The sequence below is a fragment of the Miscanthus floridulus genome, chromosome 2, assembly GCF_019320115.1.
Source record: "Miscanthus floridulus cultivar M001 chromosome 2, ASM1932011v1, whole genome shotgun sequence".
NCBI lineage: Eukaryota > Viridiplantae > Streptophyta > Magnoliopsida > Poales > Poaceae > Miscanthus > Miscanthus floridulus.
This window is the reverse complement of record NC_089581.1, coordinates 45,560,992-45,578,923: the sequence shown is the minus strand read 5'-3', so window position 1 is coordinate 45,578,923 and position 17,932 is coordinate 45,560,992. Positions and strand designations below refer to the sequence as shown.

At 46.3% G+C, this 17,932-nt stretch overlaps 1 protein-coding gene and 1 pseudogene across 1 annotated transcript; one reads left to right on the top strand and one right to left on the bottom strand.

Annotated features, from left to right (window-relative positions):
- The first annotated feature begins 5,911 nt into the window (after nt 1-5,911).
- On the top strand, nt 5,912-9,703 carry LOC136536461 (scarecrow-like protein 9). Its single transcript, XM_066528745.1, has 2 exons — nt 5,912-6,267; nt 7,444-9,703. Exons 1-2 carry the CDS (start codon nt 5,912-5,914, stop codon nt 9,701-9,703), a joined length of 2,616 nt encoding a protein of 871 aa, XP_066384842.1.
- Nucleotides 9,704-12,376: 2,673 nt separating this feature from the next.
- LOC136536460 (scarecrow-like protein 33) lies at nt 12,377-17,812 on the bottom strand (annotated as a pseudogene).
- Between the last annotated feature and the right edge of the window lie 120 nt (nt 17,813-17,932).

The window sequence follows — 17,932 nt, the reverse complement described above, 5'->3', positions numbered from 1 at the left end:
CGAGGAGATGAAAGTGTCAGCGTGAGCTTCATGTGCTCTTGATCGATCAGTAGCATGGAGCGGCGTGGAGCGCACGCCAAACGCGGCGTAGCGGAGGCGGACAAGGCGGCGATAGAAGAGTCCGCGTCGCTCACAGTTAGAGGTGGGAGATTGTTCTGACTGGTGGGGCACGGCGTCAGCGCATGAAATGGCGGATCCTGGACGTCAGACAGAGAGAGACGGAGGAGTGCGTGCCTACGTGACTTTGCTGGGCTTCGCGAGTGGAGGCGGGAGCGGGCCAAAGGTGCGGTGGCCTTCTGCTCGGCCTGTAGGACAGAGAAAGCGGGCAATGAAGGGAAAAGGGACGGGAGCAAGTCGGCTAGCTGGTTGGGTTGTAGCCCGAGAGAGAGAGGGAAGGAGCAAAATTCCGTTTCTTTTATTTCAAAACCTATTTCAAATATGAACCGAACTAAATTTGAATAGAGTTTCAAATACACTTTTCAACTTAATTAAAAATAAGAAATTTTGGAAAGTACTCAAAAATAAATTTTACAACCTTTTTAAATTCTTTTATTTTCTCATTCTCTTTTCCTTCTTTCCTTTTACTTCAAAGCCATTTTTAATTTCATTTGCAAAAGCAATTTGAATATTTTCAATTTGAATCACATCCACACAATTCAAAGAAACAAATGCACTGATATGTATGCACAAACATGTTGCTCAATCTTATGATGAATTTTAATTTAATGAAAATTTTTCTTTTTCCTATATTTTATGAGCACAAAATTCAGAAACAAATCATTTTAAACGTATTTTCAAAAGAGGCAAATTTTAGGGTGTTACAGCGAACGAGAATGTGAGATGGCGCTGGTCCTCCTGGGACGGTCGGTGTCCCAGGAAGGCGCCGAGCTGGTGCTCTAGCCTCCCGTAATCGAAGCCGAGGAGCCGGTCGCTCCCGGGGTCGCGGGCCTCCGGTGCATGCAGCTGCAGCTCCTCAAGCACCTCGGCGATCGCGTCGAGGCCGGCAGAGTGGTGAGGCTGGACGGCGGCGGGAACCTGTGCCAACTCTCCCTCCGTCGTAACGATGAAGTCCAGGTTCCCGAAGAGCACGTGCGCGCCCGGGACCCAGCTGACACCGTGACTAGCCATCCGAGGCCTGATGTGGACGTTGAGACGCGCAAAAAGCCCCTGCCTGGCGCGCCAACTGTCGGTGTTTTAGACCACCGATGAGTAAATTTGTATTTGCGTATCTGGCTCGGATGGTGTGCTCGGAGGACACAAGGGTTTATACTGGTTCTGGCGGAACGTCCCTATGTCCAGTTCGTTGTTGCTCGTGTTACCGGCACTTGGTTTGCAGTAGGGGTTACAAACAGGCGAGAGAGGGAGAGGATCTCAAGTCTCTGGTGGAAGGAGTGAACGGGTGCTGAGAGCTCGCTTTCCGCTCAGCCGTGTGCTCGTGTCGTGCTCTTATGTTTCGATCTCCCCTTTTCATGGCGCGCCCTGCTTCCCCTTTTATAGGCGAATGTAAAGCGCGGGTTACAGAGGAGGAAAAGGAGAAGAACGAGAGAGAAGAAGGCTTCTAGGGTTGCCGGGTCCTTCTTCTCCTTCATACGGGTCCCGTCGATCCTGTAGATGTCAACAGGGACGGCTCCATGTCGCGGCCCTGTTCGTCACTGGCGCCACAAGGACAGCTCCAAGTCACAGCCCTGGTCATCACTGTCGCCATGCGCGGGCGTCATCTGCCGATCATGGCGTTCCACTCCGTCACGGCGGACGTCGTGGTGAACTGACACGCCTGTCCGTGTCCGTATGACGATTAGGTAGAACAGCACCGGCACGTCCAATACTGTTCTTGATGTGAATCCCTAGGTATGGCCCGTCTGACCACGGGTTACATCGAAGCGTGCCAGCCTCTTTCCTGGCGTCAGAGTTTTGACCCAGGCCCATACGCTTGGACCTGGAGTGGTTGGCGGCGGTATGGGTCTCCGTCGGACGAGACGGAACCCGCGTCCTCGAGGTCGGACGAGACGGAGCCTGCAGCCTCGAGGTTGGGCGAGACGGAGCCTGCAGCCTCGAGGTCGGGCTAGACGGAACCCGCGTCCTTGGAGTCGGGCGAGACGGAGCCCGCGGCCTCGAAGTCGGGCGAGACGGAGCCCGCGGCCTTGGGCGAGACGGAACCTGCGTCCTTTGGGTTGGGCGAGACGGAGCCCGCACTCAAGGGGTCGGGTGAGACGGAGCCCGCGGCCTTGGGTGTAACGGAACCCGCGTCCTTGGGGTCGGGCGAGACGGAGCCCGCACCCAAGAGGTCAGGCGAGATAGAGCCCGCGGCCTCGAGGTCGGGCTAGACGGAGCCCGCGGCCTTGGGGTCGGGCGAGAACTTTTAATACGTTTTGAGCCATCTGGAGAAGTCTGCGTGGACGCTAACTTCCTTGCTTTGGGTATCCCTAATATCGATACCGGACAACACCGGTGGTAAAAAACCGCCCTCATTAAAAATCGATTTTGACCACTAATAAAAGTAATTTGTGTATTATCGCGTGACTTCCAATCCAAAGAACATGATATTATATGTTGACGAAGTCACAAATTAAGATGGGCAAAACTGCTTATCCAAACTAGCAGCTCAAGAATCGCGTGCAAATTACATATATAATTACAAAATACTAATGCGCAGAGAAAGGTTTACTGAGGAGGTAGCTAGCAGCGAACATGTCGTCGCCGGCAAGCCGACTGCAACTCCGAGGCTCCAAGGCGATGGCACATCTGCCGGTGCCAGGCATAGCTGCCTCTGAAGCAGCATCTGAATCGACGCCCCCGCTTCTGGAGCACGATTTGTCCTTGGCTTTCCTGATGGGGGCACTGGAGGACGAATTCAACCGTACTACAGCTACGTTGGGGAGCCTTGTCAGGTCCGCCAGTGAGCAAACCCATACTGCAACCTGACAAATTGACTCGCTCTCGCTTGCCTCGGCACCAGTGAGCTGAGCTAGCTGATTGCAGGCCTCAGCCAGAAGCCAGACCCTCCCTATAAAAAAAAAGTCTTGCCTCGTGGTACTTGAATGAAGCTCCTACCGCTCACAGCAGCAAGATCGCTCACTCATTCAGTCTTCCATTCATATCTCACAACCGTACAGCAGGTCCGTCTCCACGTACGTCTGGAATTCAATTTCCAGGCCTGCTGATCCCATCGGGCGCTATATATCCCTGCAGGGAAACAATGGTAAGTATAATAAGGCCCTCTTATCTCCAAGCCATTATTTCTTGATCAAGTCCATGTTGAATTAATGCCATGACTAATATAATGTGCTTGTGTGCCAAATTGAATAAGTGATGAAATAACCGGTGACTAAGATGGTTATCGGGGACTATTTTTGTGTGTGTGAGAGAGTCCCTCTCTCCCTCTCTCCTCTATAAGTTTTAGGGTGGTTGGAGAAAATATAAACCATCCATTGGTTCAGATCGGACGGTGAAATATTAGAAAGTACCAAGAAAAAAGTACCATTCGTCCATGTTGGATCAATACCAAAAACATACGGGATCAATACGGCATCCGCGTGTGCGTTCGTGTACATGCGGATGCCGGAGACCAAGGGCTAGAGCTAGCCTGGAGGACATGGACGTGCTCTTCGCCAAATAAAAATCGATAGGAAATGTTCTCTGTTAAAGCTGGTCCTATTACTAATGTGCCCTTCTCTCCGTTAATTTAGTTTTACTGTTTTTTTAAATTAATTGTTTGTTGAAATAGAAATACAAAGTACACAAAAGTACTAACAGTACATTTCAACCACCGAAACAAGCCTCCTCTATACAACATCAAAGTTGAAAGGTGACATCTTAGTTGGTTACTGTTCGAAACTGTCATGCATTTTTCATGAAGATTTTCTTAATTTTGTAAGAAATGTTTTCCAAGTTCCTGAAGTCTATACCTTCGTTTAATTTACAAGGACACTGAGCAACGTAGGAGAGCGTTCAGGTCACCTGTGTTGATTTGTCTCTTGCTGTTGCCCAGCAGTGTTTTGGGATCTGGAGTATGTGTGTGCCTCTTTAGGTCTCCTGTCTTTGATATCATACCTAGAGAGTTTTCAAAAAAATGTCATGGCTAGAGCTTGTATTGAACCCACTATCATTGCTATCTTAATTAAAAGGCAAAGTTCATATAGCCTTCTTTCGCAATTCTTTTAAAAAAGTGTTAGACGCCTAATGGAGGGTCCAGTGGAAGAGTCTACAGGCCCTGGAAGGGACTAGGCCGGCCACACCCTGCCCAACCACGCCACAAGAGGGGCACGCCCAGGGGTGGGGCGGCCTCTCGCCACGCCGCCGGCGCCCATATCCCAGAGAATCTAGAATAAATGAAAGAAATAGGACAGAATAGAAATAGGATCAATCTAGGAAATAAGATTAGATGTGATTTGATAGTAGTTTACTTAAGATGCAAGTCCATCCAGGACTATAAATATAGAAGCATTGTAATCATCTCAAGTTAAGAAACAAAATAGCCTCAGGCTTTCCCTATCCCTCCTCTCTCTCCGTGCGCCTCCTTTCCTCCGCCCTCCTCCCTAACCCAACGCCCACAGCCCCCTCAGCCCTAGCCGCCGCCCCCTAACCACCCCTCCCAGGAGGACTCTTACACCTGGTATCCGGAGACCAGATGATCCAAGGCTTCCACCACCTCCAACATGTAGCAGCTGCTCCTGACCTTCGACGACGACCTCCGCAAGAATTTTTATGAGATGCATCAGCAGTTCTTCAACCTGGACACGCATCTGTATGCCATCCAGCAGGCATGCATCCATGGTGACGCCATCATTACCAGCGTTCAAGCTAGATTGGATCAGAAGGACGCCATCAACAGCCTTGAAGCGGAGACCAAGCAAGTCATGCTCACCGCCGGCAAATCCTTCATCAACAACAAGATGGAGGTACCTCACTCCTCCAACACCCCGGAGGTCATCATGGAGGTATTGAACAGCTTGTTCGTGGCACCGCCAGCACTGCAACTGCCGTTGTTGCCATGCCTCCGCCCGCTTGGCCGGCCCACAGCTAGCCCTGGCCTGCCACCAACCACCTCAGCTGGCCATCTGGCTGCCAGCACAATAGGCGCCCGCACCACCACTACCGCAGGACCCTATCCCGTTAGCACCGTCAGCTCAACCTCCACGCCAGCCACCCGCCACGGCTCGGTTGATAACCCCAACTACGATGGCTCCACATATCCACTACCGTGGGTCTCTAGGATGTAGCTTCTCTTCAAGCTGCACCACATGTCTGAAGATCAACAAGTTTGGTATGCAGCTTTTCATCTCATAGGCGTAGCACACCTCTGGTTCATCCGCTCGACAAAGGATGCACCGATGATTGAGTGGGCTCTCTTTGCATGATGCATCCTCCGTGACTTCGGTCCGCCAATTTGCTAGGACACGCTCAACGACCTCGCACCGCCCAAGCACACCGTCATAGTGGACGACTACATCAACAACATCGCCGCGTACATGCTACTTGTCGGCATCGCTAGCGAGCTTCATCAGATCAACCTCTTCACCTTTGGCCTGCAAGATGCCCTTTGGACGACAGTCACCCAACACCACCAACGAGAGATGGAGATGGCCATTGCTCTGGCACGTGCAGAGGGGCATCTCGCACCTACCACCACCAACGCCACACGAGCCATCCCCGACATCGACGCCAACTCTGACTACGCGCCACAGCAGGAAGGGAATGCCCCGCCAGGCAGGAGGGAACGGGCCTCGCCGTCGGCCGCCGACCACACCATCCTCGCATAGCTCCACCTGGCTGCCACGGATGAGCGCGAACTCCATTTCATCTTCGCCACCATTGAAGTCCATGCAGCGGCCCCGCTTGGTCGCTCCAACACAACATCATCTTCTACAACAGCCGCTACTACATACCAGCGACTTCTCCCTTGCTGTAGGACATGCTGGAATATCTGGGGACGACGACCCCCCATCTTCTAGCAGTCGGCCTCCACCTGGCAACATCTACACCAACAACTCAGGCATTCCCCTCGAGCATCCTTCTAATAGAAGACTGGCCACACCACATACTATCGTCAGCAACGGTCATCTTCTTCGACAACAACGGTCAACAATTCCTCACTATTGAGGACATCTACATCAACAGGCAGCACGCTCGTGGTCACCCACTCATCTCTACAGCCGACTACAACACGGGCGACCTCCTCTTCGGTACCCTGGAGCACTTGACTACAACACCCCCGTCAGCAGTCACTTCAGCATTGTGTAGGTGCATAACAGGACAAGTCGATGCAAGGCATGTATACATGTTTCCATGGCCTCCAAGGGTCATGCAGGTGCTACACTTCACGGAATCCTTCCCGGTGCCACACTCACTACAGCACGCCACGCCCATGGACCAATAATAGGATCGGGAACCTACAACTACTACATCTTTGGCTACATCGGCCCCTGCCATTACTGCTTCGAGTTCTCTGCCAACGACATCAACGCTGATTAAATGCACGACACTCTGGGCATCACCTTATCCGTATAGAGGACATACCTTGGGGTAGCAAGCTTCAGCTTGATGACATCAACGACTAGACGGTGATCCGGCGCGAGGACGCGTTGTCTGGAGAAGGGGGGAGAGATGTCAGACGCCTAATGGAGGATCCAGGGGAAGGGGCCACAGGACCAGGAAGGGCCTAGGCCGGCCACACCCTGGCCAACCGTGCCACAAGAGGGGCGGGCCAAGGGATGGGGCGGCCTCTCGCCATGCCGCCGCCGCCCATATCCTGGAGAATCTAGAATAAAGGAAAGAAATAGGAAAGAACAGAAATAAGATCAATCTAGGAAATAAGATTAGATGGGATTTGATAGTAGTTTACTTAAGATGCAAGTCTATTCAGGACTATAAATATAGGACCATTGTAATCATCTCATGTAAAGAAAGAAATAGCCTCAGGCTTTCCCTATCCCTCTTCTCTCTCCCTGCAGCCACCCTCCTCCCTAACCCGAGGCCCACAGCCCCCTCAGCCCTAGCCGCCGCCCCCTAACCACCCCTCCCAGGAGGACTCTTGCAAAAAGCTTTGTTTAATTTACTCGTTGAACTCAAAAGTTTGAAGACACACCCTTCTGAGAAAAAAAAGTTTTTTTGTGGGTTAGAAAAAAAGGTTTAGCAAGCTCATTCTCTTCAACCTAATTCTTGTGCTTGGATTGGGCCTTTTACACTCCTAAAAAAATCCTGAAAATCAAACTGCTCTGACTAGCTAGGAGACTGATACTCCATAGTCTACATGCATCATATATATACTATATATAAGTATGTAACTAATGTGATACAGTGCATGTTTTCAGAATTTCTCTTCCTAGAGATTATTAACGAATTATAGTAGTCAGTACTGATAATTAAAAAAAAACTAGAGTACAAGGATATAAGACATAGTTTGTTATCTGTTTCCATTTGACATATTAAGTTCATTATTTACAGGGAACTTGAGGGGACTTGCAAAGGACTGTCTGACTTTTGGCAAGGATCAAGAACCCCATCAATGGAGTTCAGCGACAAATCTAGTTCTGACTTTGAGGATTTCCAAAGCAACATGTCGTCTACTTCTGGGTTATATGCCTTCGTTGATCCAGCCAATGAGTCAAATGATTTGGAGTTATTTTTGGACCAACCAAGATCCATGCATCATCATCCTCCTGTATCAAATACTTTTAATGATAGTGACCACATTACAACGAGCACCTCCTATTCGAGTGCAACAGATGGCCCTCAGTTCTGCGACCTCAGTAGCAATGCGGCACCAGATTGGTATGGCACCAGTGTGGCAGACTCTTCTAATAACAGTTGGATCAACTCAGATATAACCATCAACTACTTAAACAAGCTGTTGATGGACGAGGACAATGACGACAAGGTAAAATTACATCATGGAGAGCACGCCCTAAGAGCTATGGAAGAGCCTTTCTATAGAATTCTTGGACAAAACAATCCAGCTTATCCTGAGTCACCATCACTTTGTAGCTGTGGTCATCTGAATAACCTCGATGACAGCATCAACAAGTCTTCCGGGTTGTCATGCAGTAGATGCTCTGTTGCTATTGACTCGAGTAATAATCATTCTAATCACAACTTGCAAGCTTTCGAAGCTCCATGGAGTTTGTCTGACATAGTCAAAGAGACAAAACGTTCCACTGATGGTACACGAAACATGGAGCTTGGTGTGAAAATTGATGGCCTCTCAATAGCTGAAAATCGTAGGCGAGATAATCAGTCACTTCAGGTAAATGCTGCAGATACGAGCAAGCATGCATCATCTGAGGTTCACAGTGGATATTACTCGCGTACTGAAGATTCTTATTTGTTAGAAGCAAGGAGTAGCAAGCAGGTTGCCTTTTCATTCAATGGGCCAACCCGAGATGAGGTGTTTGACAGGGTTCTACTCTTCTCTGAGCATAAACCTACGGATGAAGCTATTGTTTTGCAAGAAATGATAACAAACAAATCAACCGGACATTCACAGAATGAACAAGGAAGAACATCATCTCGGCGGAAGACACGAGGAAAGAATCAACAGAAGAAAGAGGTGGTGGATCTAATAACCATTCTTATCCATTGTGCACAAGCAGTATCTGTGAATAACCATACCTTAGCAAATGACATGCTGAACATAATAAGGCAACATTCCTCAATAACTGGGGATGATACCCAGAGGCTAGCATTTTGTCTAGTGGACTGCCTTGAGGCGCGATTAGATGGAACTGGGAGTCATCTGTATCGCAACTTGGTCACTAAAGTCATCAATCCTATGGGCATTTTAAAGGTATTCCAGTTGTCTTTAGCGGTAAATCCTTTACTGAGGGCATCATTTTATTTCTCAAATAAGACAATCCTTGATGTCTCGAAGGGAAAATCTAAGGTGCACATTATCGATTTTGGCATTTGCTTTGGTTTTCAATGGCCATCACTGTTTGAGCAACTCGCAAAGAGGGAAGATGGGCCTCCTAAGGTTTGGATCACAGGTATTGAGCTACCAAAGCAAGGATTTCGACCAAATCAAATGAATAAGCAGAACACGGGACAGCGATTAGCTGATTATGCTAGCATGTTCAATGTGCCTTTTGAATATCAAGCAATATCATCAAAGTGGGAAACCATATGTATAGAAGATCTCAACATTGAGGAAGACGATGTGCTGATAGTCAACTGCATAGACCGAATGAAGAATCTGGGAGATGAGACACTATCCATAAACAGCGCAAGGAATAGGGTTCTTAATACCATTAGAATGATGAAGCCAAAAGTTTTTGTGCATGGAGTAGTGAACGGATCATACGGTACACCCTTCTTTTTAACACGTTTTAAAGAAGTCATGTACTACTACTCTGCATTATTTGATATCTCTGATAAAACTGTTCCACGAGATAATGAGACAAGAATGTTCATAGAGAGGGGCATCTTTCAGTGCCAACTTCTCAATGTCATCGCATGTGAAGGATCCGAAAGGATTGAGAGGCCAGAGAATTATAAGAAATGGAAGTCAAGAAACCTGAATGCTGGCCTTGAGCAGCTCCCACTGAATCCAGACATTGTGAAAGTAACAAGAGAAATGGTGGGAAAATATCACAAAGATTATGTTATCAACGAAGATGATCAATGGCTACTACTGGGATGGAAGGGAAGGATACTGAATGCAATATCCACATGGAAACCTAGTGAGTTATCTGATGGCGACAAGATTTAAGAAGCTTTCTAGTACAAGCAGAGGCTTGACAATGCTATGTATCAATGTTCTAAACTTATGATGTATTTTTAAGCTTTTTACTGTGTGGTAATGCATTGCAATTGGATAACTAGTTCGACATAAATGGGCTTCCAAAGTGCAACACATTGCATAGTGGCAGTGCTGCTTTTAAACATTTGAATTTGTGTTGCCAATATGTCCTTTCTTACCTGCAGAGCTAATTTGTTCGATTTCCTTTCTGTCATATAATCTATGGTGTTTGCATTACACCTCAAAATGTTGCCTGCTGGAGTGCTGGTGGGACGAATTCTGCATAAGTTTAATTCTTTAACCCTTGTTCATACATGGGCAATACTAGAGCATCTTTACATCCAAGCTTGCTCAATTATCATGTGAGTAGAGGGAAAAAAGAAAGACTAGGATCCTCATAACTAGATAAGATAACAGTTGGTAGTTACTAGTAGTATAACAACAAGGCACAGTCATGCCCGCCAAGCAAGAAAGAAACGAAGGAGGCGTGGAATGGACAAATACCATGGTGGAGTCCGGAACAGCCGCATCTTATCCTTGGCTCTTGGCGTGCGCTATAGCAGCCTTCTCTGTCAGCATCCGGAAGTGGCCGGTCGCCTATCCATTCAGGCATTCTATCGAACAGCTCCCGAGCATCCACTCATGGTTGATGTCAGACACCCGGAACGCTACTTTGACCTCCCACCACCTCCCCGCAGCGGCGCAGCGGACGAACCACGCAGCCTGTCAAGAGGCGTCGGGTCTAGCATTAAAAGCGCGATCTTGACGGTGACCGTCAACCGTGAAGTGCATGGGATCGGAATTTTTTGAGAGTTTTATCCGTGTACCATTAGAAAAGATGGTCGTTACCTATAAGCCACTAAAAAGTTCGGATTTGCCGCGCCGCCCATCTGCCCACGCCGCCCGCCCCCGCCCTCTCGGATTAGCTGGCTCCACCGTGCTACGCGGACTCGTTCCGCCCACCGGACCACTCCATATCCGCCTGCCGCAGCCTACTTCACCGCGCTAGGGCACCTCCATCCGCCTATCATGGCTGCCTCCACCGTGTCAAGCGCCTTCACCGCGTCAATTCGCTGCGCCACACGCGCCATGTTGCACTAAAAACGCGTGTTGCAAACATATGTTCCAGGTATTTTTAGAGGTATGTTGCGAATGTTTTATATGGATGTTGTAAAGGTAATTCAGATGTTGCAAATGTTGCAATGGTTATACACGTATGCTGCAAGAGTTTGTTCAAAATATTTCATCTGTTTCAGATGCATGTTACAAGTGTTTTATCTAGAATTTGTTTATGTTGTAATGATTATGTTGAAAGTGTATGTTTCAAATGTTTCATCTGTTGACTTATGTTGCAATTGTTTTCTTCTGAGTGTTACAAAAGTAGATCTGAGTGAAGGTGTGGAGGAAAACCAAGCCCTCGGTGGTCATGGTGCTGCCCGAGCAGTGACACAGAGAAGGCTGACTCCTGCGGCTCTCTGGTGTGGCGAAGATGGAGGCCGCGGACACGGGAGCGGAGGAGATGGGATGTCGCGGCGTATCAGGTGGGATGGGCGTGGGCGTGGCGGATCGGGCAAGATGGGGAGCAGGATGGGCGTGGGCAAGGGTGCTGCATCGGGCATGGGCACGGGAGCTCCGTCTGGAGCGGGATGGGCGCGGGCGAGGGAGCGGTGCTCGGACGGACGTCGTGTTCGGCCGCCTGGGCAATAGTGTCTCTGAAAAATTAACGATTGTGCTAGTCATAGATGACTAGTCATTGCCACGTGGCAGGACTAGAGGGCATACAAGTCAGCCACAACCACAGCGAGAAAACGACCGCTGGAGAGGTGGGCAAAAAAAGAAGTGAACTCACCTCCTTTGGCGATCCCATGCACTTCACGGTCGCCGACTCGCCGTCAAGATGGCAATCCATGCTGGACCCGACAGCCGACGCCTCAAGAAGCGACGCGGTTCGTCTTGAGTAACGCGGCCACGCTGCAGAGAGATGGTGGGAGGTAGGTCGTGCTCGGGGTTTCTAATACCAACGACGGGTGGATGCTCAGAACCTGTTCGATGGAATGCTTGACCGGACCGGCAACCGGCCACTTCGTGATGCTGACGGAGGAAAAGGCCGAAGCGCACACCAAGAATCAAGGAGAAGATACGGCTGTTCATTGTTCAATACTCCGCCTAGGTATGTCCATTCCACGCCTCCTTCGTTTCATTCTTGCTCAGCGGGCATGCCTGTGCCTCGCTGTTATACTGCTAGGAAGTATGGACCCTCTACTGGTGATCTTCTAGTTATGAGGATCAACAGTTTAGCATTGCCCGTATCATCCTCCGTTGCCCTATCATCTTCTAGTTAAGAGAACGTGCTTGCATGTAAAGATGCTAATAGTATTGCCCATATATGAACAGAGGTTAAACTTAAGCAGAATTCGTCCCACCAGGACACCAGCGGGCAACACTTTGTAGTGTAATGCAAACACCATAAATTATATGACATAAATGCAAATGAACAAATTGGTTCTGTAGGTAAGGAAGGATATATTCGCAGTGCAAAATTCAAATCTTTAACAGGGCAGCATTGCCATACATGATGTTTTGAACTTTGGAAGCCCATTTCTGTTGAACTAGTTCGCCAATTGCAACGCCTACATCATAAGTTCAGAACATTGATACATGAAATTTTCGAACCTCTGCTTTTGTGGTGCAGACCTCAAGGCAGTCCACTAGGGAAAATGCTAGCCTCTGGGTATCATCCCCAGTTATTGAGGAATGTTATCTTATTAAGTTCATTATGTCACTTGCTAAGGTATGGTTATTGACAGATACTGCTTGTGCACAATGGACAAGAATGGTTCTTAGATCAACCACCTCTTCTGTTGCTTGTTACCTCTGTCTTCCGCCGAGATGATGTTCTTCCTTGTTCATTCTGTGAATTTCTGGTTGATTTGTTTGGCATCATTTCTTGCAAAATAGTAGCTTCATCAGTCGGTTTATACTCAGAGAAGAATAGAATCCTGTCAAACGTCTCATCTCGGGCTGGCCCATTGAATGAAAAGGCAAACTGCTTGCTACTCCTTGCTTCTAACAAATAAGAATCTTCTATACATAAATTTCCACTGTGAACCTTAGATGATGCATGCTTGCTCGTATCTGCAACATTTACCTGAAATGACTGGTTATCTCGGCTACGTTTTTCAGCAATTGAAAGCAATTTTCATACCAAGCTCCATGCTTCGTGTAGCTTCGGTGAATTGTTTTCTCTCTTTGACTATGTCGTCAAACAGACTCCATGGAGCTTCAAAAGCTTGCAAGTTGTGATTAGAGTAATTATTACTTGAGTCAATAGCAACAGAGCATCAGATACTGCATGACTGCCCTGAAGACTTGTTGATGCTGTCATTGAAGTTATCTTAATGATCGCTGCTACAAAGCGATAGTGATTCAGGATAAGCTGGATTATTTTGACCAAGAATTCTATAGAAAGGTTCTTCCATAGCTCTAATGGCGTACTCTCCATGATATAATTTTACCTTGTCGTCAGTGTCCTTGTCCATCAACAGCTTGTTTATGTAGTTGATGGTTATATCTGAGTTGATCCAACTGTTATTAGAATCTGCCACACAGGTTCCCAATGTTTTCAAGTCGTCCAGTCGAACCTAGTCGCCATGGGACCGACCAGAAGACTAATCGCGATTAGTTGTCGACCAGAACGATTAGTCGAACCTAGTCGACCCCTGGTCGTCCTATATATCAGGATATATATACCTACTATATATATACCTATATATACTATATAGTATACACAATAAAGCAAGCATCAAGAGCATCTCTGTCTCCTATTGAGTTTAGGTGGTAACTTACTTGTGGGAGCAGCTCATCACGAAGAACGGCGACTGGAGGCGCACGGGGAAGACTGGAGGCGCGTGGAGCAGCAGCCGTCACGGACAGGAGAGGAGAAGAGAGAAAGAGCAGAGCAGCAGCAGCCAGGAGAGGAGAGGAGAGCAGCAGCAGCCAGGAGAGGAGAAGAGAGCAGCAGCAGCCATGAGAGGAGAAGAGAGCAGCAGCAGCAGCCAGGAGAGGAGAGGAGAGCAGCAACCAGGAGAGGAGAGGAGAGCAGCAGCAGCCAGGAGAAGAGAGAAAGAGCAGAGCAGTAGCAGCCAGGAGAGGAGAGGAGAGCAGCAGCAGCCAGGAGAGGAGAAGAGAGCAGCAGCAGAGCAGCAGCAGCCAGGAGAGGAGAGGAGAGCAGCAGCAGCCGTCACGCACAGGAGAGGAGAAGAGAGAAAGAGCAGAGCACACTACCGGACTCCTGTAGTTTGCCGAGTGTCTGAAACACTCGACAAAATACATAAAACACTCGGCAAATGGCAGCACTCGCCAAAAACAGTGACGGCAAAGCCAACTTTGCCGAGTATCTTTTATCGGGCACTCGGCAAAGCCTTTGCCGAGTGCCCGACACTCGGCAAAGTTGAAACCGAAAAAAACCCGAAAAAATGGGATTTTTACCCAAAAAAATGGAATTTTTTTTTATCGATGGAGGCCCCCACCCATCTCCGACATTTTTCGCGTGAATTTCATGGCTACGCGGCCGACGCGATTCGAACCCGAGATCTCCCGCTGTGCACGTACCTCCTCTACCACTACACCACACTCTCACTTGTGTCTAGATTCCGTTTTAGTTCCCAATATATTATACTAAATCGAGTGTAAATTGCATGTTTGAGGCCCTAAACGAATTCAAATAAAAAAGTTGTAAACTACAAAGTTTCATAACTTTTCGAGATCTACACTTTTAGTTTAGGAAGTTTTTACATCCGAGGTCGTTTACAAAATTTGAATTTTAAAATTTTGAAATTCAAACACAGTTTTGCATGACAAGATGTTTTCAAATAAAAAAGTTGTAAACTATAAAGTTTCATAACTTTTCGAGATCTACACTTTTAGTATAGGAAGTTTTTTCCATCCGAGGTCGTTTACAAAATTTGAATTTTAAAATTTTGAAATTCAAACAAAGTTTTGCATGACAAAATGTTTTCAAATCAAAAAGTTGTCAACTACAATGTTTCATAACTTTTCGAGATCTACACTTTTAGTTTAGGAAGTTTTTCCATCCGAGGTCGTTTACAAAATTTGAATTTTAAAATTTTAAAATTCAAACACAGTTTTGCATGACAAAATGTTTTCAAATCAAAAAGTTGTCAACTACAATGTTTCATAACTTTTCGAGATCTACACTTTTAGTTTAGGAAGTTTTTCCATCCGAGGTCGTTTACAAAATTTGAATTTTAAAATTTTGAAATTCAAACACAGTTTTGCATGACAAAATGTTTTCAAATCAAAAAGTTACCAATTACAAAGTTTCATAACTTTTCGAGATCTACAGAGTTTATTTTGGTTGTTTGGTCATCTGTTCATCCGACATGGTCGTTCTAACATTGTTCACAAATCTTATATATCTCTCTTGTAGTTTCATAAACTACTAGAGAGATATGTTAGATTTGTGAACAAATTTATTTTCACTTTGTCGTATGAGAAAAGACCAAAACAAACACTGTACATCTTGATGAGTTATACAACTTTGTAGTTGAAAACTTTTTGATTTAAATTAATTTACTGCTTCAAAATGTGCTTTGAAATTTTCTTTGCCGAGTGTCAAAAAAAACACTCGGCAAAGAAGCTCTTTGCCGAGTGTCAAAAAAACACCCGGCAAAGGCGTCTTTGCCGAGTGCCCGAAAAAAAATACTCGGCAAACCACGTGACACTCGGCAAAGAGCCGGTCTCCGGTAGTGGCAGCAGCCTCCTGTATATATATTACAGACCCTAGTGGACCAAATTGGCAGCCCAACTACTCACGCCCAGTCAGGCAAGCCCAAAGAAGGCAGTGCCCAGCCTGGTCGTGCAGCCCCCTGGTCGGACGACTAATCGTGATTAGTCGTCGACTAGTCAGACGACCAGGTTTCTAATCGAGCTAATCGAGTCGAAGTCTCTAATCGATGTCATGGTACCGACCAGACCGACTAATCGTGATTAATCGCGATTAATCGGACGACTTGTAAACATGACTTGTAAACATTGCTGGTTCCATACCAATCTGGTGTCAGCATTGCTATTGAGTTCACAGAATTGGGAGCTATATATTTTACTCAAATAGGGGGCGTTCAATGTAAAATGGTCATTATCGTTGAAAGTATTTGATACAAGAGGATAATGATGCATGGATCTTGGTTGATGCAAAAATGACTCCAAATCATTAGACTCATCGGCTGAATCAATGAATTTCTGAGACTGGGCATAGAACCCAGAAGTAGCTGACATGTTGCTTTGGAAATCCTCAAAGTTAGAACTAAATTTGTCACTGAACTCCATTGGTGGGGAATTTGATCATTGCCAAAAGTCAGAGGGGTTCCTTGAAACTCCGCTGTAAATAATGAAATTAATATGGAAAACGGAGATAACAAACTATTGGCATGTTTGCAAGGGCTAATTGTTAGCTAGCTAAAAATTAGCCCTAAGCATCTTCAAGAGCCTTTCTAAATCTCACTCTCTAAATCATCATTTAGAGTCACTTGCATAAAAATCGTTTTCTATATATTTTCACTCTTCAACAGCCTTTCTATATCGCATGCGCACTCTAGATAGTCATTCTCGTCGTGGAATAGAAGATGGTTATATTTGGATAACTATTTAAAGAAGCTGTTGGAGGGTAGTTTTTCACCAAAATCTGTATAACTACCATTTAGGAAGGATTTAGAGAGTCTCTTGGAGCTGCTCTTGAGCAACTTCAACAGCTTTGTTATTCTTGTTGTGAAGCCTATTTTAGAAAATTGTGTAGCAAAAGGTAGGCTCCAACAGATGTGGTATAAACTTTGTAAAATAGGAAGCTAGCTATCCCTTAATTTTCGGTGGTCATATAATAGCTAACCATAGGCGCTCGCTATCTGACTTTATAAAATAGCAAAGTTGTTGTGGACCTCTTTTTTTTGAAGAGTTTTCTATTTTATAAAATGGCTAAACAATGAAATTTGGCTACTAATTTTAGCCAATTTGTTAGAGTTGCTCTAAACAGAGGAGCTAGTAGGTGGGCTATTTTTTTAATCTAAGCCTCCAACTAATTGTTAGCCAATTAGCTAGCTAACCCTAGCTAATTTGAGGCCCAACTAGTAACTAGTCCTGGCTCATCCAAATAAGTTAAAGAAGTAAACATCAGCCAAAATAAAGAAGGAAAAAAAATGTAGGGCGAACAGGCAAGGTTGTCCAGCCATGGTCTAATAAGGCTACGGCATGAGAGAAACACAAAAGGTCAACTAAATGTCAGACGTTATTATAGAACAGATAGTCGTAATGAACACAGTTGCTACGGTATGCTAGAATGTTTTGATCCCACGTTAAAACTTGAATTACATTCTAATTATTCGTCTTGCATGAAGGCTTGAATCATATTCTAATTGTTCATCTTCCATAAAGACTCACGTAATAGTAATGTTGCGAACATCATGTTTGAAGTATTATTTTTGGATAACAGCACAATATACACTTATACTTAAATAATGATGACACTATTTTTTTCTCCGTTGCAACGCACGAGCATCTATCGTAGTAAGCCAATAAACTTAGTGGTCGAAAAGCATTAATAATTGCCGAAGCACCTAACCAATGAGAAGTTTCTCTCTTCTTTTAGTTGGAAGTTGGAACTGGGCTCTGAGACTCCCTACATATTTACCAGGAACGCGTGACAAGCCTCCCCTCTAAATCTGAAACACAAATCTGATGTTTGTTGACTTTTCTTGGATTTTTCAATAAAAATCCTGAGTCTCTGAATTAGGAGTCTGAATATCTCTAGCTATTCTCAAACTTCATTTCGCCGTTAAATATTTTGAAAACCTTAGACCAGTGCCAAGTAGTTCCACTTGTGAGCTAAAAAATTTTAGCTGCAAATAGGAACTTTGATTAAACTCCAGCATGCCTTTGCTTCGATTCGATGGCAATGGTTGCTTTATCCTGATAATGGGTCTGGCGGTCTCCGGCGTGGCGATGACGATGCGTCGATGCGATCTCGGTTGGAAGTGGAGCAGGAGGGTTTGCAGGAGCAGTTGGCATGGGCGTAGGTACTCGTGCACTCGCCGACTCGCGCCAGCCAACTGACACTGCGCAGGCGCAGCGCAGCCCAAATCGCCACGCAGCTGCTGAGTGCTGAGTGCTGATGACCCTGCGGGCCCC

Excerpts from the sequence above, each read along its gene's own strand:
- LOC136536461 (XM_066528745.1), top strand. The coding sequence starts at position 5,912 with ATGCTGGAATATCTGGGGACGACGACCCCCCATCTTCTAGCAGTCGGC. Across the intron at positions 6,268-7,443 it reads ACAGGACAAGTCGATGCAAG|GGAACTTGAGGGGACTTGCA; the intron begins GCATGTATACAT and ends CATTATTTACAG.